This window comes from Tursiops truncatus, chromosome 20 (assembly GCF_011762595.2).
Source record: "Tursiops truncatus isolate mTurTru1 chromosome 20, mTurTru1.mat.Y, whole genome shotgun sequence".
Lineage (NCBI taxonomy): Eukaryota > Metazoa > Chordata > Mammalia > Artiodactyla > Delphinidae > Tursiops > Tursiops truncatus.
Window position 1 is genome coordinate 34028142 of NC_047053.1, and position 22373 is coordinate 34050514.

Sequence of the window (22373 nt, forward strand, 5' to 3'; positions counted from 1 at the left end):
GCCTCAGCAGTAACAGGACACAGGAGGAAGTGCAGGGCACGTTAACCCCTTCCTGCTGGCCAGGCAGGCAGCACCTTCAGAGGTGGGAGGCCTGCCTGCTGGCTGTCCCCAGGAGGTGCAGCTCTGGAGCCAGTGCTGGTGACCCACTCCCACTCTGCGGTGAGTTAACCCTTCCTCTGCCTCCTCAGGGGAAATGAAGGGTGGGGAGGGGAGGCTCCAACACTCACCCCACCCCTATATTCCTCCTCTGAGCCAAGACAACCACTCCCTGGGGCTGGCCCTTTGGTGGAGTACTGCCTTGTGTGGGTTTCCATCTGGTCCCCTCGGCAACCCTGAAGGGTGCATCAGGACTTCAGGCACAGCGCCCTCTCTGCGTCTCTGACACGGGATCAGATCGGAATGCCCTGCTCTCCCCAAACCTCCTCCCATGTCTCAACTGGAGGATGCTTGAGGCCCATGAGGTCCTTATCAGAAGCACCAAATGCAAAACCAAGTGGGTAGGAGACTGTAGCCACTCTTCAGGTCTCCCCCTCTCCCTTCTGCTGCATCAGCATTGAAGGCCCATAAGCCCACCGTTAGCAAAGTTGTTCTTCAAACTCTGGGAGCCTGGGGCCCACTCTGTACAGGCAGCCTGGCCCAGAATGATTATTACTGACAGAGGAGAATTTATGGTGCTGAGTCTGAGCTGACAGCATGTTTCTTTGCAAGAGTCATCTCTCATCCACTTCATATTTCTCTGAGCAAGGGAGGGAGCAGAAAGTCCAGAGGCTGTTTTTAAGGTAGAAAAAATGGCTCAAAGAGGCCAGGTGGCTCGGCATGGGGAGGGGGATAAGCAGGCTAGAATCCAGAATAATTTCTGGCTGACGACAAAGGGATCTGGCCTTTAGGGTTTAAGGGTGTGGTAGCATGATCCTCAGGGACTGGGACGAGGCCCTTGGACCCAGTGGAAGTGTGAGGACCTCAGGGACCCAGGTCCCATGGTGTCTAGTTCCCCTCCTAGTCATACACTGTGTCATTCTTGGTGATGACACTTTGGGAAGACCTGGCTCCGGGAAGATGACCCCAAAAGTGTAGGTCAACAAAGGCCAGAGGCAGGGGCTACGAGGGGTGATGCTCTCTGTCTTGTCACCTGCTTCATTCCTTGTCCTGCTGCCAACTTGCTCTTCCACTCCTCATCCCACATATCACCTCCCCAGCTGTGTTTCTCTCTCCTCCTGTTGGATGGCTCCAGGAATGGGGAGGAGGGGAATCCAAGGGCAGGTGGGACATGGGAGGACCAGGACCTGACTTCATCAAGATCTGACATTCAAGGGCTTCCCTGGTGGCGCAGTGGTTGAGAGTCCGCCTGCCGATGCAGGGGACACGGGTTTGTGCCCCGGTCTGGGAGGATCCCACATGCCGCGGAGCGGCTGGGCCTGTGAGCCATGGCCGCTGAGCCTGCGTGTCCGGAGCCTGTGCTCCGCAACGGGAGAGGCCCGCGTACAGCAAAGAAAAGAAAAAAAAAAAAAAGATCTGACATTCAAGACATGGAGGCATAGGGAAGTGGTAGGAACCTAAAGGTTCTTTATTGATTTGTTTTTTAAGCAGTTTCGCAGAAGGCAGCTCAGGCATGCAAGTCAGGTGCAGAGACGCAAAGGCTCCTTGACATTCTCTTTGGGGCTGAGCTCATCAGCCAGGACCAGTAGGTCGGTCACCAGGGCATCCAGCAGCCCATAGACCTGGAAGAATGGGATGAACATCACAGGCAAAGGTTCACTCCCTGGAAAGCACCTGCACGAGGGAGCATCCCCCATGCTGCGAGATGGATGGACACATCTATACAAGAGGGACAGCTGGAGAGGGGGACAACTCAAGTTGTGTAGATAAAACTAAATTTTCTGTAGGACTTTTGTTTTTGCAAATAGATTTTTTTTTTTTGGATGCGTTGGGTCTTCATTGCTGCACATGGGCTTTCCCTAGTTGCGGCGAGCAGGGGCTACTCTTTGTTGCAGTGCATGGGCTTCTCATTGCGGTGGCTTCTCTTGTTGCAGAGCATGGGCTCTAGGTGCACAGGCTTCAGTAGGTGCAGCACATGGGCTCAGCAGTTGCAGCACGCGGGCCCTAGAGCATGTGGGCTTCAGTAGTTGCGGCACGTGGGCTCAGTAGTTGTGGCTCGCGGGCTCCAGAGTGCATGCTCAGTAGTGTGGCACACGGGCTTAGTTGCTTCGCGGCATGTGGGATCTTACCAGACCAGGGATCGAACCCGTGTCCCCTGCATTAGCAGGTGGATTCTTAACCACTGTGCCACCAGGGAAGTCCCAGTTTTATTTTTTGAACCAGTCTGGGGCAGTAATCCTGCACTGCCCCTTGGACATATGGGGACATTAGAGCCTAGGGTGGTTAAAGGGGCAATTCCAGGGAGGCCCAGGGAGCAGTGCCCATTTAGTCCCTTGAGGTGACCCAGTTCTACCCTGGCCTCCTGGAGACCAGCTTTCCTTCCAGTAAGATCACAGATCCACGTACTGAAATGTCTCCAAGACTGTACCCTGTGGTGGAGCTGGACCACACAAGCCTCAGCAAGTTGGTTCTTAATTTCAAAAAGCCAAGCAAGAGACTACCCCACGGGTCCTCAGAGCCCTATGATTACTTTCTAGACCCCATGGAAATCCACACATCTCAGTGATGTCACCAACAGCAAATGGAGCTTCTGATTAAATGTGATCTGAGCGTTAGCGCAATGCACAATACAATCTCGGCTACCCAGCTGTCCACACCAGAGGAAGACAAAGCATTGCCATTAGACTCCTTGATATATCAAACATGGCTTTGTGGAGCTCCCCTCCCAAACCAACAACAATGACAAAGAACAGAACACAACACATAGGTGAATCCCTAAGGACCTCCTGCTTAAGAACACGTTTTATAAAGTCTCTCCAGCGTTTCAAAACCCTTACACTTGCTGGAAATTCACTCTACATGGTGGTCACCCAAGGAACACATCTCCCAGATGCACCTAACAGAGAAGAAGTGGGAGCAGCAGAAAGGAGAAGGCTTCTGCTCTGTCCCCCCTAGAATCTATTTCCAAATGGCAGCCGGAGTGATCTTCTAAAGCATGAGTCGGACCACATCACTCCTCAGTTCAAAACACTGTGTCCTCACAGTGGCCTACAGAGCCCCACATGACCCGCTCCCTCTTGGTGGACCCTCTGCCCTTCTGTCCTCCTGGCTCACTCCCTCTTCTGCTCATAGCACTCTTCCTAGATGCCAACATGGCCACACTTCCCTTCCCTTCAAGTCTTTGTTTGATGTCACCTTCCAATGAGGCCCACCTACCCCGACCCGGGGCTTCCCCATCCCCCAGCCCTGGTCTCTCTCTTTTTCCCATAGTGCTCATCACCTAACATACCAGAGGTGTTACTTATTCATGAGGTCTGTCTTGAACACTAGGATGCCCTTCACAAGGGCAGCTCTGCTTCCATCACAATGCAGTAGGCCCTTACTGTTTGTGGGATAAACAGAATGAATGAGGGAGCCAGGGAGTGGAGGAAGGTATGCAGGGCAGGTGTGAGTGAGGGGAGGGCTGAGTGCCAGGCTCTTGCCCCCACCTCAGTATGCAGCCTCTGGGTGTATTTCTCCATGACCAGGGGATCTATGGGTTCCTGAGCCGGGATGATGATGTCAGGGGCAGGGTCTTCCAAGGGAAGCCTGTCCCGACTTGTAGATTTCATCGGTTTCTTGTCATCCTTTGCTTTGTGCTTCTTGCTGTTTAAATGGTCCTGCTTGGAGAGACAGAGACATGCCCGGCCTTCAGTAGCTCCTGGGGGAGGTCCAGGACTTTCTCAAGAGCAGCTTAGTGGGGAGCAGGGGCATCACGCTGGCGTGACTGCCCACCTTCCGCAGCCCCTCGTGTCCCTTCCCCAGCCCGCGCCCCCAGGCCCAGACGACGTGCTACCTGCCTCTTTCCCAGGTGGCAGCTTGGCTCCCTTTTTATCATCTTTGTCTTTGATTCCCAGCTGCTTCTTTTCTTGAGATGGCCCTTTCCGGTCCTCCTTCCCCACTCTCCCGGAAGTCACCTTCACTTCTGTGACAGGAGGTGACTTTCGATCTGAGGAAGGTGAACGGAAGTCAAATGGCCTGTGGCCTAGCTGCCCCCACAGGCAGGAACTGGGAGAGCAACGGGCCCTGGGCCAGCAGTGCTCTAGCTGTTTGAGAGAATCCCCACAGACTGGGAGCAAGGCCCTGGTTCCGGTGCATGACCTTGTGGAACAGGACTGTAGGCCAGGGGTGAGAGGCCCAGGCGCCGGTCCCAGCTCCACCCTTTCCCCACGTACGGGATGGCAAGTCATCTTGCCTTTCTGGGACTCCACCTGTAAAACGTGGGGACTGAACTAAGGTGATCGTTAGGGTTGTTTCTAGGTCCCAAATTCTGGCAGCTGATAAAAAGGTAGCAGGAGGCCTACCCCATGGGCCAACCTAACGGAGGTTCCACCGGAAGCATACAAATGGCTGTGGCGCCACCGCCGCCCGGGCAGAGGGATGGGAAAGACTACGCGGAGGTGTGGCTGCACAGTGTCTGACCTGGCGCTTCTGGCACGTGCAAGTAGATGGTCTCCTTCTCAGGCAGGCCCAGCAGAGCCCTCAGCCACAGGGAATGGCTCACCAGGCTGTCAATCACATCTCGCCACAGCTGCAAACTAGAGAGCAAGATATATTGGAGAAAAGCCATCGTCCCTCATTCGCCCTTGAACCCGTAGAGGCTTGGTCCTTCCCTTCCAAGGCACTGGTGCCAGGAACTGCCACCGAAGCACCATGCCTCTGTCCAGCCAGCACCCTCACTGGCACCCATGCAAGTGCTGGGATGGCGATCTGGCTTCCCTCGGGTGGCAGCCAAGAAAAAGTGGCCCAAGGATAAGGTTAGATCAGTCTTGAACGAACTCCATCTTGACACCATGGCTAGAACTGGATCCAGTCCCACTGGAGGGGCTAGACTCGCAAAAGACTTCCAGGACAAGGTTCCTGGGGATGTGTTCTGAGGGCCTTGCAAAAGCCCCCCCAGGCCTATCCAAGCAAGTTGCAAACAGGCGATGGGAAGGCTGGCGATCAAGTGAGGCTTTTCATGGAATAGGTCCGCTTCTCACTGCCCTCTGCTGTCGCCTCTGCTCTCAAGGAGCATTCCTCTGCTCATTGAGAAGGAACAAGGGAAGAAGGGGGGGAAAGGTCTAGGTGCTTACTCTGCTGTGACTCCTCCCCAGAGGGCAGCTGGCATAGGGAGAGCAGCTGTAGGGGCTGCTGCAGCAGCTGCCGGACCGTAGCGTGTGTGCAGCATCTTTCAGCAACCCGATCTCAAAGAGAGCTCAGCCCCCTTGAGTCCTGGGACAGCTTGCCCAGAACCCCTGGCCACACGCCCCAAAGGGGAAGGGATGGGAGCAGCCCTCCTGGTGGCGGTACCTACCACATCTGGTACAGGAGGTCGGACTGCAATGGCCGCGGTTCCTGGCACAGCTCCAGGGCCGCTTTGTTGAGCCTGATTAGGGCGTCTTCTCTCTGGTTCTCCTCAGGGAGTGCCACCACTACCTGGCCGGTCAGAGGTACCATGGGCAACCGTTCTGCCCAGGACACCAGGGGCTCCTGTGTCCTCTACTAACAGGTGCGGTGTGGTAAGGGCAGGTGGCCAGGAGGGGATGCAGCCATGGAGAGTCTGTCTGGGTGCCTTCTGTGGGAGCCTGGGCCCTCCCTCAGAAATCTGTACCCATGAACCCCTTTCCAAGGTTTGCCAGGGTCAGAGAAGGAGTCCCTCCTGCACCACAGTGGCCTAGGCACCCGACATGAAGAGAGATGACCAAGAGATTGCTTTCTCTGGGCCCTTAGAAGGTTGGTTAAGGCCCTTAGAAAGCTGCCCCTGAGCTGAGGCAGCTCAGGCCAGAAGCACCGGCACCTGGCTATGCCTGGGCCCTTCTCCACCAACCCCCCAGGGCTGGGGAGGCACCTTTCTGAAGTCCTCCAGGCAGAGGTTCCACTCTGGTGGGGGAAGGCCGTCCAGCTCCTGGGAGCTCCGGACACTCTGCAGGTCTGGGCTCCCCTCCACCTCCATGATGCTCTTCTGCTGAGAACCCAGACCAGTCTTCTGGGACCCAACAGGATGTCGGGAGTCCCTGAGGGCCTCACTCTCCTGCCGGGGTGGTTGGGGGTCCAACGCTGGGCTCTTAAGGTGCACAGAAGACCTGACCTTCATCGAGGCCGCCTCCCCATAGGCTGACGGGGCCGCAGCAGCCTGGGCCCTGGGGCTGAGGTGCTCTTCCTCGCCCGGCCCGGCCTCCTCAGCCTTGGGGGGCAGGACGGTGTACTGGCACCACAGTCTGTGCAGGTTTTGCACCACTTGGTGCTGGTAATGCAGCTGCAGCAGAGGCAAGAGAAGACACGTGATGGAGAGGCTGCAACATGGGGGACCCAGAGCCCGAGCCAGCCTGCTCCAGCTTCCCGTTCCCTCGAGAGCGCCAATGGAGGAGGCTGGCAGGAACTGCTGGGCCCAGAGGGGCTCCCCACTTCCCTTTCAACCTAAGCATCTCCAACTTAAAGCTTTTTATACATTTGGGCTTCCAAGGAAGATTGAGTTTGAATTAAGACGTTTTTGAAGCTCTGTTATCACCAAGCATCCACTTACACTAGCTAAGTTATCGTGGGCAAATTACTTAAGCTCCCTGGACCTCAGTTTCTCCCATATAAAATGAGGATACAAATAGTACCCATTGGGCTTCCCTGGTGGCGCAGTGGTTGAGAATCTGCCTGCTAATGCAGGGGACACAGGTTCGAGCCCTGGTCTGGGAGGATCCCACATACCGCAGAGCAACTGGGCCCGTGAGCCACAACTACTGAGCCTGCGCGTCTGGAGCCTGTGCTCCACAACAGGAGAGGCCGCGATAGTGAGAGGCCCGCGCACCACGATGAAGAGTGGCCCCCGCTCGCCACAACTAGAGAAAGCCCTCGCACAGAAACAAAGACCCAACACAGCCAAAAATAAATTAAAAAAGAAAAAGTAACAAATGTTCAAGTAAATTGGTGTCTTTAAAAAAAAGAAAAAAATAGTACCCATCTCACAGGACTGCTGTGGAGAAACTGAGTTACTCATGGGAGATGCTAAGAATAGGTCCTGGCACATCAAAGGGTTTGCTATTACTTTCTCCCAGGGCACGCACGAGGGGCAGGGGTCAGTGCTGGGCCTGTACCCGAGGATTCCTGTGGTGGAACAAGTCCTCCTCGGTGAGATAGGCGTCCACAGGTGACTGTGCACGTTCCGGGGTCAGGATTCCCCTCAGCAGCTCCTGTAGCATGCTCTCCACGACGGTGACTGCTTCGTGGGAAGCCAGCTTGTTCTGAGGAAGGGAAGGTGGTATAAGCGGCAGCTCAGGCTTTCAAAATGCACGTGACATCCTTGGGGCCGCACGGTTTGGGCCCTGTTGAGAACGTGGCTTGGCCACATGGTCAGTGTCACAGAAATAGTAGAGGGGCATCTCGTGAGAAAGGCTGGTCCTATAGTCAGCAAGTAAAGCAGACATTACATTTGTCAAAATCACCTTTGTTCACCAAGGGCTGAGCCCCAGCCGAAGTAGCTGGCTTGTGTCGGGGGGCCACGATGAATAAAAAAGCACAGCTTTCTCCAGAATCCCACAAAGCACAGCACCAGATGGCCAGGCCATGAGATGGACTGGGGCCGGCAGACTCCCAGTTCCCGTTGTGTTTGTACTCCTGGGTGCCGGCCCCACCAGTTAAATTGTTCTCTCTGGTTTTGCCTGGTTTTGAAGTCATGCCAGTTAAATGCAATTCCACTGGATAGTACCAGACGACAGTGAACAGATACAGTACCAGCGCAGAGGGCCATGCGTTGTGTTTGTACTCAGATAAGTACTTGCATGCAGCCTGCATCTTAAGGCCCAGTCTCATTTCTTTCTAACGCAGTAGGGCGGAGCGTGGTGAAGCTCAAAGCTGCCCTTTCTCTTGCCTGCCCACCCATCTTTTATATCACAAAGCCCCGAGGAGTGTGTTTTTGAAAAATTCACCTCTTGGGCTGTGGGAGAAACAAGATCCCTGCAGGCAGTGCCAGGAAGAACACTAGGTAGGTTAACCTACCTAGTGTCCACAGGGGCCAAGATCCCGGGTCCCTTACCTCCAATAACTTCCTCTCATCCCTAAAGATGTCCTGGGTCAGGGAGACTGCATGGAGATTGACCTGCAGGAGAGCACCTCCTAACAGGGTGGGGTGGGTTCCAAACTCCCAACACTCCCTGAAGATCCCAGCATTCAAAGACTTAAAGAAGAAGGGAAACTTTCTAGTTTCTCCAGGCAGAATCACACCTGAGAGGGACAGAGAAAGAGGTTTTCACCGAGTAGGAGCACTGAGCCCCAAGCCTGCATGTATAAAGTTAACTACGCCCTGGTTAGGGTGACCAACTGTCCCAGCTTGCGTAGGACTGAGGGCTTTCCTGGGATGTGGGACTTTCATTGCGAAAACCGGGAATGTCCCAGGCAAGAGGGACAGGTGGTCGTCCCAGCCTCAGGCCTGTGCATATGGGTAACTGAACATCTAGAATGTTTCCGCTCCCCGCCCCCCCGTGTTCTGCCTCCCACAGGTGGCTCACTCCCCTGTGTTCTCAAGCGTTCCACCGTTCCCCCAGCTGACAGGAACAGTCAGGCGACAACACACTTCACAGGATGGGAGGGACAGGCGGGAAGAGGGGCTCACACTTGCAAGAGCTGGGCATCAGCTAGACTTTGGCTGCAGGAGGGGTGAGCGGGGCGGCTTCTCCCTGGTACCTTCCCGATTGTTGAAGTAAAACCGCTGCATCCTATTCCTCTTCAGGTCTTGGAAAGAGTCCAGCTGGGACCTCCTCCGCCAGTCATACCAAATGGCCACTGTGCCATTATTGACCACCGTCAGTTCTGAAGATGCTTTCTCGCCTTCTAGAGTTTCAAAGGTCAAGCGGACAGCAATTCCAACGTGCCTCTGGGGAGAGAAGAGGCATGAGAGATGCCTCTGTGGGAGGTCCTGGCCTAGGGTGACCAACTCAGCCTGGTTTGCCGGGACTCTTCCGGGTTTGGCACTGGAAGTCTCCTGGGCCTGACCGCTCTCAAACAGCTAGGTATCATACCCCAAGAGTGGCTGTCCCTGCCATCAGCAGTAAGGAGAGGAGATGAAACAGATGTTTACAAACACTTCTGTTCCTTAGCGTCTGAAGACTATTTTAGAACCTTCTTAAAGCCATACCTGTGTGAGGTTTGCTTATTTACATGTTCGGGACTAGGTACAAACTGGGCGGCTTGTGACACTCTCTTTCCAGCCTTGTGACACTCTCTTTCCAGCCTTGTGACTTTATTCTGGCTCAAGTTAGCGTTGCTGTTACCATTTTCAGACACATACTGAAAGCATGACCCGATAAAAACTCAAACAGGAGACCGTGCAGGCTCCTTGTGACTGCCGCAGTCACCCTGGGACTGCCCCATGAGGGAGGCCCTTCCAGCAGGTGGGTGAGGGTGAAGGCCGTTTTACCTTGTCCTCTGGGTTGCTGCCTCGGATCCAGCAAGCTGGCTGCCCACAGAACAGCAGAGAAGGGCCAAGAATAGGCATAGGGACCACATCAGGGTAACTGGCCAATAAGTCTCTGTAAGAGAAAGCAATGACTTATTCTCCCTGAGTCTGCCACAGTCTTGCCGCGTGGAGCCCACGGAAATGGTTGCCAGAAAAGCTGGAGATGTGCCCGGCTCTGCCCTCCAGTGGAGCATCATCGGCTCCATCCTGCTCCGTTCCTGTAGTGGGAGGTTCTTGGACATAAAGAGACTCTTCACGCAGAGCCGCTCAGCACTGGGAGAGTCTGGAGGGGCCCCATTTATGAGCAAAGGAATGTCTAGGAAATCTCCACTAGGAGTTGGTTGCTGGAAGAGAACAGATGGCAACAGTAAAGCGAGCACAGGTGTTCCTTCGAATGGGCTAGAGGAGGGGGTGACAGCCACTAGCGAGAGGCTGGAATGGGGGCCCCCTGACTTCAGGGAGGGAAGCTTGCCCTACAATACTTGAAGGTGCTGGGGAAGCCACACTCTCCAACCGCTCTCCCTAGGGCCCAGCCCCGACTCACAAGTGCACTGTGTCTTCAGAGGAGCTTTCCTGGCTCCTTTCAAACACTGAATAGTCTTCCACGGTAACAGTGGAGAAAGGCCGCCCTTTGCCCACCACCTCCAGGCCATCAATATCCTCAGAGAGACAGAGGAAGGAAAGGTTAGCTGACTGAAGACAGGCACCACCCTGAGGGGCTTCAGACTAGGCACAGACTACCAACCTGCTGGCTAAAATCCAGCTCCGCCATGATGCTCTGTAGTTCCTTGCGTCGGTAGATCAGAAACAGACTCCGATCCCAGGTGCAGCGGTACCAAGCATCCTTCTGGGCTGGCAATCCTGGAGCAGGGTCCAAGGACCCTCAGCACAGGCTGCTGCCACGCCCCCTTCCCCAACCACTTTCAAGGGCTCTGAGAGCGCCCATCCCAGCACCATTTCTGAAAGAGCTGAAAACACAGCTTCTCTGTGAGCTGGGCTCCCCTCCTTCTGGTCCCACACCTACTGCCTCAGCAGCCCTGCACAGGACTCCTGCAAAATTAGCTTCCAAACCGTCAAATCTTTGGATTATAATAAAAGTAACAACAGCAGCTACCTTTTATTGAGTGTTTAACAATGGGCCAGAACCTCTTAATACACAGCACGTCTCATTTAACCCTCTCACAACCCCATGAGTATTTTACAGATAGGGAAACTGAGGACCAGAGAGGTTAAATAACTCGCTGGTGTTCACAAACTCAACACAGCTGGGATCTGAACCCAGACAGTCTGGCAGCCTTTAAAGCAGTGCTGCCCATTAGAAATACGATGCAAACCACAAATGCAAGCCATGTATATGTAATTTAAAATTTTCCAGATGCCACGTTTAAAACGATTAAAAGAAACACAGATGGAATTAATTTTAATAATACAGTTTAACCCAATATATTAAAAATCTTATTTCAACACGTAATCAATACAAAAATTATTAATAAAATCTATTTTTTCGGGGCTTCCCTGGTGGCGCAGTGGTTGAGAGTCCGCCTCCGATGCAGGGGACGCGGGTTCGTGCCCCGGTCCGGGAAGATCCCACATGCCGCGGAGCAGCTGGGCCCGTGAGCCATGGCCGCTGAGCCTGCGCGTCTGGAGCCTGTGCTCCACAACGGGAGAGGCCACAACAGTGAGAGGCCCGCGTACCGCAAAAAAAAAAAAAAAAAAATCTATTTTTCGAACTGATCTTCGAAACCCAGTGCAACACTTACACTTACAGCACATCTCAGTTCAGACCGGCCACATTCCGCTCAGCTGCCACGGTGGCTCAGCTGCAGTAAGGACAGCACCGCCCTAGAGCCCAGGCTTCTGCCTGCTCCTCCCACCACTGCTACCGCGGTCTTACTGAAGAGAGGACTGAACCTCCGCACCAGAGCCCTGATCTTTCCCCCCTAGCCAGTCACATTTACAGCCCGCTCCTCACCCATCTCCACCTGGATGGAGCGGGGCTTCCTGACGTGAGTGATTGGTTCCACGAGGCCACGCTGAGTTTTTGTCTTCGTCATTACCAGGCCCATCATTTCATCTCCCAGGTATTCCGGTTGACTCCAGAACCCACTGGTCAATTCACAGCCCTGGTGATGGAGGACAGATGAGTCAGACCACCTGAGCACCTTGGAGAGAGGCTGGTGGGGAGCCTGGGAAGACAAGAGCTCCACAGACTACAGATGCTCCCTCTGGGGGATTCGCACTGCCCTGCCTGAGAGCAGGAGAGAAGCACCCACTTTCTTATTTTCAGGCTGCCCTGTTGTACGTTTACCTGGCTCCAGCCAGGGCGGGTTGTTCCAGGTACTGACATACCAGAACACAACATGGCACCCTGGGGCGACTGAAAGGCGGAGCCTCAGCTTTTAGGAGACAACACTAAGACGAAGACTATTCTCATAACTTAGTGCCAGTGGTATCTTTCTCCTCAAACTGACTAACAGTGACCACCACGGGCCGAATTGCTTACCTGGCCAGTCCCTGAACGATCAGTAATAGGACCAATAATAGAATTTAGTAAAGACCTTGAGGGCCTAACAGTGCTTTGCACTGGATAGATTTTTTTTGTCCCCAGCTGTCCAGACCCCTCCCACAGGGTACCTGGGAACGCTGTCCTTACCTTCCCATCAGGCCGTGTTGGCAGTGTTCGGTCAAGGAGCTCCCGTTCTTCCTGGATCTTCCTGTAGGTCTCCCCCATGTGCATCAGCAGCTCGCCGACTGGCTTCTTCAGCCGTTCTAGCAAGAGAGCCAAGAATGCAGTCCCGCCACCAAATCAGAACAAACAGGGGCCCGAACTCTCTGCACTGATCGGCTCCAGTCACTGGGCTGATTTCACGACCCACTAAGAGCAAGAAGCGCTTGGGAGTACTCAGCACAAACGTGACCAGCCTGAATCCGGGTTCTGGAGGTGAAGGGAGAGAAAAAACACAGCGGCGGAGCCTTGACGCCATGTGAGGCCAGGCAGGAGCCCTGTCCGCTCTGCTCACCACTGAGGGTTTCCTGCTGCTTCTTCCGAAGGGCTATGTGGCGCTGCCAGTTTTTCAGAAAGTTGTGCTGAAGAGGTGGGGCCCAGGGAGGATGTGCCTTCTCTTCTTTTGGGGCTTCCTGCTTCGGCTCTTCTTTAGCTGAGATGAGGGTCATCAGACAGGGTGGGGTGTGGATCAGCTCAGCCAGCTGAAAAGAGCAACATGAGTGTGGAGGGCAGGGGAAGGCGCTGAAGCGGGGCGGAGCAGACTTCTCCAGGCCTACATCCCTGCTGTCCTCCCGCTCTGCTGAGTCCCTCCTTTCCAGGGCCCCAAGGTAGCAAGTGACAGAAAGCAAATCGCAGAACAAGGGGGGCTTGGAAGCTGCTGTCAGTCCCCTCTCGCCTAGAATGGGAACGCTTGTTCTAAGATTGTGGTCAACGTCCTTTAATGTGTCTGTCCTCCTCACAGCTGGTGTTGACACCCTCACCTGCTGCACGACTGAGTCATTTTTATTGGACCCCAGGCCTTTTAGCACCTGACCAATCAGAGATTCTTTGCCTGGAACCAGAGAATTAAAGAAACTGAAAGACAGACAGACTCTCCATGTGGCCCTGGGAGCTGTGGGGAGCCACCTTCCTGCACCATGTGGACTGAGGAGGAGAGCAGGCCAGTCTTTCGAGAAGGGGAGATAAAGCCGGGGCACAGAGGAGCAGAGGGCAATGGGGGAGCGTGGGCCCAGTGTGACGGGAGCCAGACACACTCTCGCCTTGGGGTTCCTCAAGGCACTTCTGTCTCCTTATAGTGAATTCCTGACTTCAGCTGAAGCTAGCCTATGTTGGCTTCATTATTTGGGGGGAAGGGTCACTTATCACCTCAGATTCTGAGGCCCAGAGCCTGGACTCTCTCTGTAACTCCAGTCCTGCTGGACTCTGCCAGGTGGTAAGACCGCAACGACATCAGTGACTTCTCTCCCCCAGGCAGCTCTGTACAAACAAACCTGGGTGTTCCCTCGAGCAACTGCAATTCTCTTAAAGTCCTGGAGACTCCCCAAGATGTGGTGGGGCAGGATCTGGTCACTGCCATAGAGGATGTCACCTGGCCCTGGGGGTAAAAAGAAGAGGGGGGAAGGTAAGCTATAGCCAGCTGGTATAAACGATTCAAGAGGCTACTCTCTGATGAGGACCCGGCATTCTCTCCAGGATGACCCATGAATTCAGATGCCAGGGCCGAGGCTGGGCATACCAGAGTAGTCCAGGGGCTTCGTGGCTGCATCTGGAGTAGCAGGATGTGCTACTAAGTGGCAGACCTTCTTCCTATGATCCTTGGGTTTGAGTTTACGGATGATAAGTTTCTGGGTAATTGCAGGTTTATCTTCTGTTTCAATAAGGCGAGGAATATGTTGCTAAAAAGAAATAAAACGAGGAGATTCCGCATGAGATCAGGAGGAGGAAAAACACCACCCTTCTCCTCTGTCCTAATTCTTGGTGGAATTCCTGAAGGCGGACAAATCTGTTTCTCTAGATCTCTAGATCTGTCCATATGTTCTGTCGAGGACATGCCTGTGTAACAGCTATGAGGCTTAGTAACATCCTGGGAAAAAAAATAACATCTCATGCCTCCAGATAGTTCAGGTGAGAAGTGGCTGCCTCTCCCAGGGAAAGCAGGGGGCTATCCACATCTGTAACTTTGCTTCTTAAACTCACTGTCCCTTATGTGAAATGGGGATGGTAGCACTTGCCTCTATGGGAAGCGAATGACTTCATTCTCTCTTCCCGTGGTTCTATATGAATCTTAGAAATGTTAAACAAACAACATGGTAAATTCCTTTAGATGCAAAAGTGAACAGATTTATGTTTGATGGATTTTTCCACGGAATTAGACACTCCCTCTGAGTAGGGAGGCAGTGGACAGACAATGGACATGGTTGAAGTTCTAGACAGCCCAGGTGGCAAGGAGAGGTTCCTGCAGGAAGGGATCCCTGGACTTCATCCTTACCTTCCTCAAGTCTTCCTTCTTAATGGCTAAGGCAAGAATGTCATCTCCTTGTAGGACATTGCTAACAGGTTCAGGTTCTTCCTGAATGGGGGGTGTGGGCTGTTCAGGTACTTTTGCCCGCTTCTTTTCTGAAGAGGAGCAAAGTTCAAGTGCTTAAAAATAGATAGATATTAGCCTTCATGGTGGGGGTGCAAAGCTAGCCACCTGGATGGACAGCAGAGGCTGCCAAGGTGGCCTGGGGAGCACTTTGCTGGGGTGACAGGAGTTCTCTCTTGTAGGTCCCCCCCCGCCACCACAGTGACCGAGGCTTCTGTAGCTGGAACTGAGATCAGAAGACGTTCCATTCCAGGCTGTGCTACTTAAAAGCTGGACAACCTTGGGTACATCACTTAACCTTTTTAACCTTTTGTAAAAAGAGGACGCTGGACTAAAGCAGTGGTTCCCAAATATTCGTCAGGTGTCTGTCTCAGAATCTCCTGGGGTTTTACAAATACAGCTTCCTGGCTCCTGAGCTTTTAACACTCCCTAGGTGGCTCTGATGCACAGTGCTCTGGGACAACTGGATGAGATACCTTCTTACCCTCCCATCCATTCTTCTGGGTGAAGGCATTGAGCTTCCTAAGACACTGATGAAAATTCAGATGCTCTGGGGAAAGCAGAACGTTTACCACTGACCATTTACTTCACATTCTTTTTTTTTTTTTTTGCGGTACGCGGGCCCCTCACTGTTCTGGCCTCTCCCGTTGTGGAGCACAGGCTCCGGACGCGCAGGCTCAGCGGCCATGGCTCACGGGCCCAGCCACTCCGCGGCATGTGGGATCCTCCTGGACCGGGGCACGAACCTGTGTCCCCTGCATCGGCAGGCGGACTCTCAACCACTGCGCCACCAGGGAAGCCCCTACTTCACATTCTTCATTTAACAAATACTGTTTAAGCATCTTCTACACGTCAGGCACCGTGCTAGGTTTTGAGGATATAAGGCAAAGTCTTAGGCTTCAAAGAGCACATGCCCATGGGAGACAACACTGTCAAACAGACTGAAGTAGGGTGACTATGGGAGCATCCAGGGGACCCCAGTCTGGTGGGTGGGGTGGTCAGGGAGGGCTTCCTAAGGAGGTAATTAGACTGAGAGCTGAAGGATGAAAAGAGACAACAGAAAGAGAATGGAGAACAGGAATTCCAAAGGGCATAGCATGAAGAGGCCTAGAGGCAAGAGAGAATGGAGCACCTGGCTGGAACTCAAAGCATGTGTTTTTAAGCAGCTGGAGTGCAGCGAGGTGGGAGGCAGGAAGCAGCGTCTGGAGAGAAAAGGAGGAGCCATATCACTAAGAGCTTAGTGAGCCACGTGAAGGACTTCAGTTTTTAGCCTGTGGACCATGACATGGCAAAGAACGGATTAGGGGGTGCGAGACTGAGCGCAAGATTATCGAGGAGTCTGCTGCGGTGGTGAACTGGTTGGCGGAAGTAGCTCATGGGCCTGGAGGAAAGTGGAGCCATCTGAGACTGTATCTTCCATGCGCCACGCCAGAGCACGGTACGGAGAACGCACGGGGCGGAAGCAAGTTTCTTCCCAACGAGGACACATTCCCTGCCTTCCTTCCACAGAGGTGGGTTAACAGTTTCAAATGCATCTCGTTCCTCTGGCTGGTATCCTCCTGTCTGCTGCCCTCTGGTTCAGAAAGCTTTGATATAAGGCCCTACACAAAATAATCAAGAGAAAACCTAAGCACTGCCTTTAATGACTTTAAGACACAACTTGGTTTTGTCCACTGTTTCTCACAGTATTCTAATTTTTAAGAAGCAATATCATTAAAACATCAACGCAGGTGTTTTGGTTACCAAAATCAAACTATTTATTAGAAACTGCCCACATACTCAGTGGCAAAAAAAAAAAACCCAAGCCAGAATCATTCTAAACATAACTCTAGGGACTTCCCTGGTGGCTCAGTGGTTAAGAATATGCCTGCCAATGCAGGGGACACAGGTTCGAGCCCTGGTCCGGGAAGGTCCTACATGCAGCAAAGCAACTAAGCCCGTGCACCACAACTACTGAGCCTGAGCTCTAGAGCCCGCGAACCACAGCTACAGCCCGTGTGCCACAACTACTGAGCCCATGTGCCACAACTACTGAAGCCTGCGCATCTAGATCCCGTGCTCCGCAACAAGAGAAGCCACCACAATGAGAAGCCGGCGCACCACAATGAAGAGTAGCCCCCGCTCGCCGCAACTAGAAAAAGCCCGCGCGCAGCAACAAAGACCCAACGCAGCCATAGACAAATAAATAAATAAAATTTAAAACTCAAATAAAATAAACATAACTCTAAATTTCGCTATCGGCCAGAGTCCACCTCCTCAGCAATGGGGTCAGAGTAAACTCAGGAGCACCTACTAGTCAAGACACATGGCCCTGTGCACACAAACCCACATGGGGCTAAATGGCTTGACGGCGAGTCCTGGTCCCATCCTCGCCACGTGTGCAGATGCTGACTTAGGTTTTGATCTCTACTTCCCCTCTCCCTTCTACACAGTCACCAAAGTTGGTGGTAGCCCAAGAAAGAATTGGTACTAGTTGAAGGTTCCCTTTTATAGATATTTTGGTATTATTTATATTCTCCAGGAGATTTGCTTCCTCTGTCCGTCACCCTTGCTGGTTCTACATCTTCTCAAGGGATTAAACATCTCCAGATATATGCTTTTTACTGATGGGTGTAATTACACATAATTACCATGTGTAAATTTATAAACCTTCAACATTGCTGAAGACTTCTGAAATAGTCAGTGAAACTCTGGTCTGAGGTTTTTCTAAGATGGTTATATCTTCAATGTAGTGCAATACATGCTCTGCTACTGTATAGTCAGGGAATGGTGCGTTCTAGTTAATATTCATAGAAAGGATATATATACATTTTAAACTTCAATTCACCCTAGAGAATGTGAATATTTACTAAGTACTTTCTATGTACTATAAATTACAGAGAAAATGGGATAAAACATTAAGATAAGGCTCCTTCTCTTGAGGAACTGAAAGATGCAGCAGACACTAACACACACCAATCATAACCTAAGAGCCTAAATTAGTGGCACAGACAATAGCTTTGGTTACACATCAAAGAAGGAACAGATGGATGTATATCATAAAGTTAGGGCTCTAAGGAAAGGTTCAGAAGAGCAGCCACCGGGGTCAGAGGCAGCTTCACCAGTTAAGTTAGACCTTGAAGGACCAGAAGGCCTCGCATAGGCAGAATAGCAAACAGAGGTGTTCCAGGTAAGATCACAATCAGAGCAAAGGTGGAGGCGGGGCTGAGCATGGCATACGTGAGGCATGGTGACACAGAAGGCCTGTAGAGGAGGTGGGGGTGATAGTGGGGATGAGAGGAAAACCAGGGCATCGCGGCTTTGTAAACTAAGTCTGAAGCATCTGATCTTCCTCCGTTGGCAAGAAGGAGGTTTGGTTCGGAAGAGTGAGTTGATGAAAGCAGCATTTCAGAGTGACTCATCCTATGAGGGTAAGCCAAGTGGACAGGAGGGGCAGAGACAAGTTGGGGAGGCCAGGCAGGCAGGATGATCCTGTGGGGGTCATTTCAGAGCCTGTGGGAGGTTTCCACAGGTCAAAGTATGTCTCACTACTGAACCTGTACAGGGCCAGCTATTTCCAGTTCTTTGGTCTGGAAACCCAAGGGCACTTCGCCCTTGTCCTGACAGCTGTGAGGGGGTCAGAGACCAGCCCCCCTGCATGAGGCAGTCAGATGACACCTCTGCTGGAGCTAGCCCAGGCAGCTGGAAGCAAGGTGCTCAGGTAGGGTGGGAGGGACAGGGTTGGCAGAAGGGGAGGGGGGAGCTACGGAGGGAGAAGAAACCCTATTTTTTCTGCTTCTTATTTCATCTAAATGTTATTCTTCATTAGTGTTAATTAAGGTCTTCAGGAAATTCTGACCTCACAGTTGCACCAGGGGAACCAAGGGAGGGGCTGTCCCTACCTGGGCTGAGCTTTAACTGATGGTGGAGAGGGATCTGGTACTGCTGGGAGTCTTCCCAGTTTCTTAGCAACTACAGCAGGGAGAAACCTAGGAGTCAAAGGGCTCAGGTCCCTAAACAGGTTTAAAGTCACAATATTTGCTTGCCTTTTTGCTATAATTCAGAGTTTTTGGAGAAACACAGCAAAAGATTACAGTTGTTGATTAACTTTATTATATTGGGGGGGGAGGAAGTATTGCCTACTACATTAGAAGCTTCCCCCAAGATATTTAGGAGGAAAAAGGTACCTTGCATGCTTCTTTCTTTCTTCACCTTAATGCATGTCCTTAAATGAAGGGCTATTTATTTTTAAATTATTGTTTCTGATTTTATTTTTTTTAATTTTTAAAAAATTTTTACTGAAGTATAGTTGATTTACAATGTTGTGTTAGTTTCAGGTGTACAACACAGTGATTCAGTTATACACACATATATATATAATTTATTCTTTTTCAGATTCTTTTTCTTTATAGTTTATTACAAAATACTGAGTATAGTTCCCCATACTATACAGTAGATTCAAGGGCTCTTTAACAAACTAAATTTCTTCTTATTAAAAATAAATATGCAATGAAACAAATCTTTCCTTGATTTGTTTACAGCAGAAAGTTCAAATCTGATAAGATCCCCAGAAACTAGGTAAGCAGGAGGCAGTACCTAGGAAAGCCCTTGACTGCCCTGGGGAAAGAAGACCAGCTATTTTTCTCTCTTTCTTTCTTAACTGTTAAAAATTATATCATGAAAGAGCATCTCAATGTAGCCTACATTGGACTTTTATACTATGAAGAAGCATTAAATAAAGGCATTTTTCCAGGCCTCCCAGGGAACCCTACTGTCTCCAGGCCTGCCCCCTCCTCACACTGAGCTCGCACCACAATCTTAGGCTGGGTCTCCCCAAGGCCTGCAATGGCATGCCGACTTTCTGACCTAGCATGTAAAGCCAGTTTGTGGTCTGGTCCCTGATCACCTCTGCAGTCCCCTCTGGCTCCTTTCCCCCTTCTCCACACTCACCACCTCTGCCCTGGCCATCAATGTCACAGTTCCATGCCTCAGCTGACGCTGCTACCTAGACTTGGAGAAGCAAATCGCTTTTTTTTTTTTGACTACCCATAAATGTCATCCTCTTCAGAAAACTATCCCCCCTAACTCCACCATCCAAGGCTTGGGTCAGGTGCTCTGATCCCCCTTAATAGCTATGGGATCCTATATCACAGCCTTTATACTTGATAGGTTTCTCCTCCTCCGTTTCCTGAGGTCTGGGGTCCCACAGTTACCACCGATAGCGTTGTTGCCCAGCACAGTGCCCACACACAGGTATAGGGCACGCCTTGTCCCGTACCCCATTCCCGCGTGATCTTTATCTCCATCCTGGTGTCACCCCCATCCTCCAGGCCCCGTGTCGTGAATCCCAAGAACCCCTGCCCCTGTCTGGTTTTCCTGAGCTCCCAAGGCAGCCAGCGCCAACCTTTCACGCTCTCTGGGGCCTCCAAGAATCTGTTTGTAGGTATTCTAAGGCGGGACTCCTTCTTTAGAGACTTCATGGTGCCGCCCGGGCTGTGAGCGTGGCCCTGCGCCGCCGGGACCCGGAAAAACCGGGCTGTGCCGCAGCTCCCGCGACCCTGCGCGCGCCCGCCCAACAGAGGCCTCCCGGGCGTCCATAGCAACCAGCGCCCCGAGCGGGGACGCGCACCCACCGAACAACTTGGGCGGAGACTGCTTGGAAACCACCTTTCTCATCTTGCCGCGCCCACACGCCAGCCGCCGGCCGCTCTTCTGGCACTGACCCTGAAAACGCCCCAGACCCGGATCGTGACGTCACAGGATGCGCCGCCGGGCGCCAACAAGTCAGTAGCCAGACGGGCGGGGCGGAGCCAGGCGGGGAAGGGGCGGGGGAGGGGCGGGGGAGAGGCGACTCGGGGGCGGGGGAGAGAAACGGAGGAAGCAAGTAGGGGCTCCGCGACCCTCTCGGCCGTTTCCCGCTGCCCCCGACGCCCACCACGGCCTGCAGCCCGGCTCCCGCTGTCCCTCGGCCCCTCCGCACAGCCACCACGGGATCTAGCCTTTCACGCGGTGCGGAAAACCCCTGATTCCCCCCATGGACTTCAGTTGCCCGGTGGCCCCTGCTTGTCCCCTACACGGGCCGGGTGACCTGCCCCGCCCACCAGTTCCCAGACGAGCCAAGCTTTTACCCCGACTTGGGGACTTGGGGCCTTCTCACGCTGTCTGTTTCAGTCCTTGGAGATGCCGCCCTTGACCCCCAATTTAAAGTAGCCTTCTTGGGCTTCCCTGGTGGTGCTGTGGTTAAGAATCCGCCTGACAATGCGGGGCACACGGGTTGGAGTCCTGGTCCCGGAAGATTCCACATGCCGCGGAGCAACTAAGCCCGTGAGCCACAGCTACTTGAGCCCATGTGCCACAGCTAGTGAAGCCCACGCGCTTAGAGCCTGTGCTCTGCAGTAAGAGAAGCCACTGCAATGAGAAGCCCGCGCACCGCAACGAAGAGTAGCCCCCGCTCGCTGCAACTAGAGAAAGCCCACGCCTGGCAACGAAGACCCAATGCAGCCAAAAATAAATAATAAATAAAATAAATATTAAAAAAATCTTAAAACAAAGTAGCCTTCTCTGTTATCTCAACTTTATAAATGCACCCAGTATATTTTTTTCCAGTCCTAACGCATTCTGGAATTATGATGTTTGTTTAAGTGGTTGGCTGCTGTCAAGCTCTCTGAGAGAATATAAACGCTGTGAGAGCAGGGCTGGCTTGTCCTTTGTCCCCATCCCAACTCAAAGTTTAGGACATAGCAGCGGCTCAGAAACTGTGTGCGGAATAATGAAGGGGCTCTAGAGCAGGACAGAACTGGATTCCAATGTCAGCTTTCCCTGTTTCCTAGCTGTGTGTTCTTGGGCCAGTCCCTTGACCTCTCTGAGCTACAGTTTTCTCACATAAAATGGAGGTCATAATGCCTCCCACACAGGGCCACTGTAAGGGTTAACTGAGAGTATGCATTTAAACTACCCAACACAGTACCCTCCATAAACTGTAGGGACGTCTCAGTCAATTCTCAAAATCATGCCAGGGTTGGAGCGATGGTCTGTGTACCCATTTTACAGATGGAAAAACTGAGCTCCACCAAGGAAGAGTATATAGAGTCAGTCGACTAACCAGAAGCACAATTTGAACCTGGTTCTCCCAAGTCCAAGGCCAGGGCTCTTTGGACCCTGTCTCCTGGGACATTTCTGAGCTTTGCTGCAGTATACCCCAGACAGAGGAGGAGCTAGGGAGGATGCCAGTAGGGCTGTTCACTCCCTGGGCTCCCTATGTGTTCTCCACTACTGGGCCTCTCCCAGGGGTATAGCCCCTTCTCCATGCCCCTGTAGACCTTCCCTCTTATGATTGACACATCCTCCACAACCAGCCCCTCCTCTCCTGCTCTCAGTGACCTAGGCACCAACCTCCTTCCACCCTCCAGGGAGTCCCCAGTTCAGTTCACTTTATGAACGTTTACTGAATGTTTATGATACTCCAGGCTGGGGACTGTGTCATCTGGGCCCTCCAGGAAGCAGACACAGATGGAGATAGGAGTGCAAGAGGTTTATTGTGAGGAGGGTGGGGGAGGAAGCAGGACCAGGCCGGGAGAGCCTTAGACTGTGTTGCAGAGCTGACAAAGTCTTGGCCAACCCAGTGTGGACATCTGGGAAAAGAATGTTCATTCAGAGGTTGTCAGCTAACTGCCCTCCTTGCAGGAGAACAGCAAGCCCTTTCTTGAAGGGAGATAGGACCAGTTCACATCCATGGCTGCCACTGG

At 52.6% G+C, this 22373-nt stretch overlaps 1 protein-coding gene and 1 long non-coding RNA gene across 6 annotated transcripts; one reads left to right on the top strand and one right to left on the bottom strand.

The window, feature by feature from the left end:
• The first annotated feature begins 22 nt into the window (after nucleotides 1-22).
• LOC109551423 (uncharacterized) lies at nucleotides 23-9235 on the top strand. Its single transcript, XR_004523661.2, has 2 exons — nucleotides 23-159; nucleotides 8834-9235. It is a non-coding gene; the product is annotated as an uncharacterized lncRNA (long non-coding RNA).
• On the bottom strand, nucleotides 1541-20398 carry MYCBPAP (MYCBP associated protein). 5 transcript variants are annotated; one of them, XM_019944514.3, is made up of 19 exons: nucleotides 20033-20243; nucleotides 14554-14681; nucleotides 13801-13960; nucleotides 13556-13659; nucleotides 12580-12766; nucleotides 12213-12328; nucleotides 11532-11682; nucleotides 10305-10420; nucleotides 10104-10219; nucleotides 9521-9632; nucleotides 8788-8977; nucleotides 8141-8328; nucleotides 7203-7349; nucleotides 5966-6373; nucleotides 5432-5553; nucleotides 4558-4673; nucleotides 3936-4084; nucleotides 3585-3755; nucleotides 1541-1718 (listed from the first exon to the last, which is right to left on the bottom strand). In XM_019944514.3, exons 1-19 carry the CDS (start codon nucleotides 20106-20108, stop codon nucleotides 1617-1619), a joined length of 2859 nt encoding a protein of 952 aa, XP_019800073.2. In that variant the 5' UTR covers nucleotides 20109-20243; the 3' UTR covers nucleotides 1541-1616. The 5 variants fall into 5 exon arrangements, with proteins under 5 accessions (XP_019800073.2, XP_073653971.1, XP_073653970.1 ...); XM_073797870.1 differs by having other exon boundaries at nucleotides 3585-3758; nucleotides 20033-20239; XM_073797869.1 differs by lacking the exon at nucleotides 20033-20243 and adding an exon at nucleotides 20262-20398 and having other exon boundaries at nucleotides 1541-3758.
• Between the last annotated feature and the right edge of the window lie 1975 nt (nucleotides 20399-22373).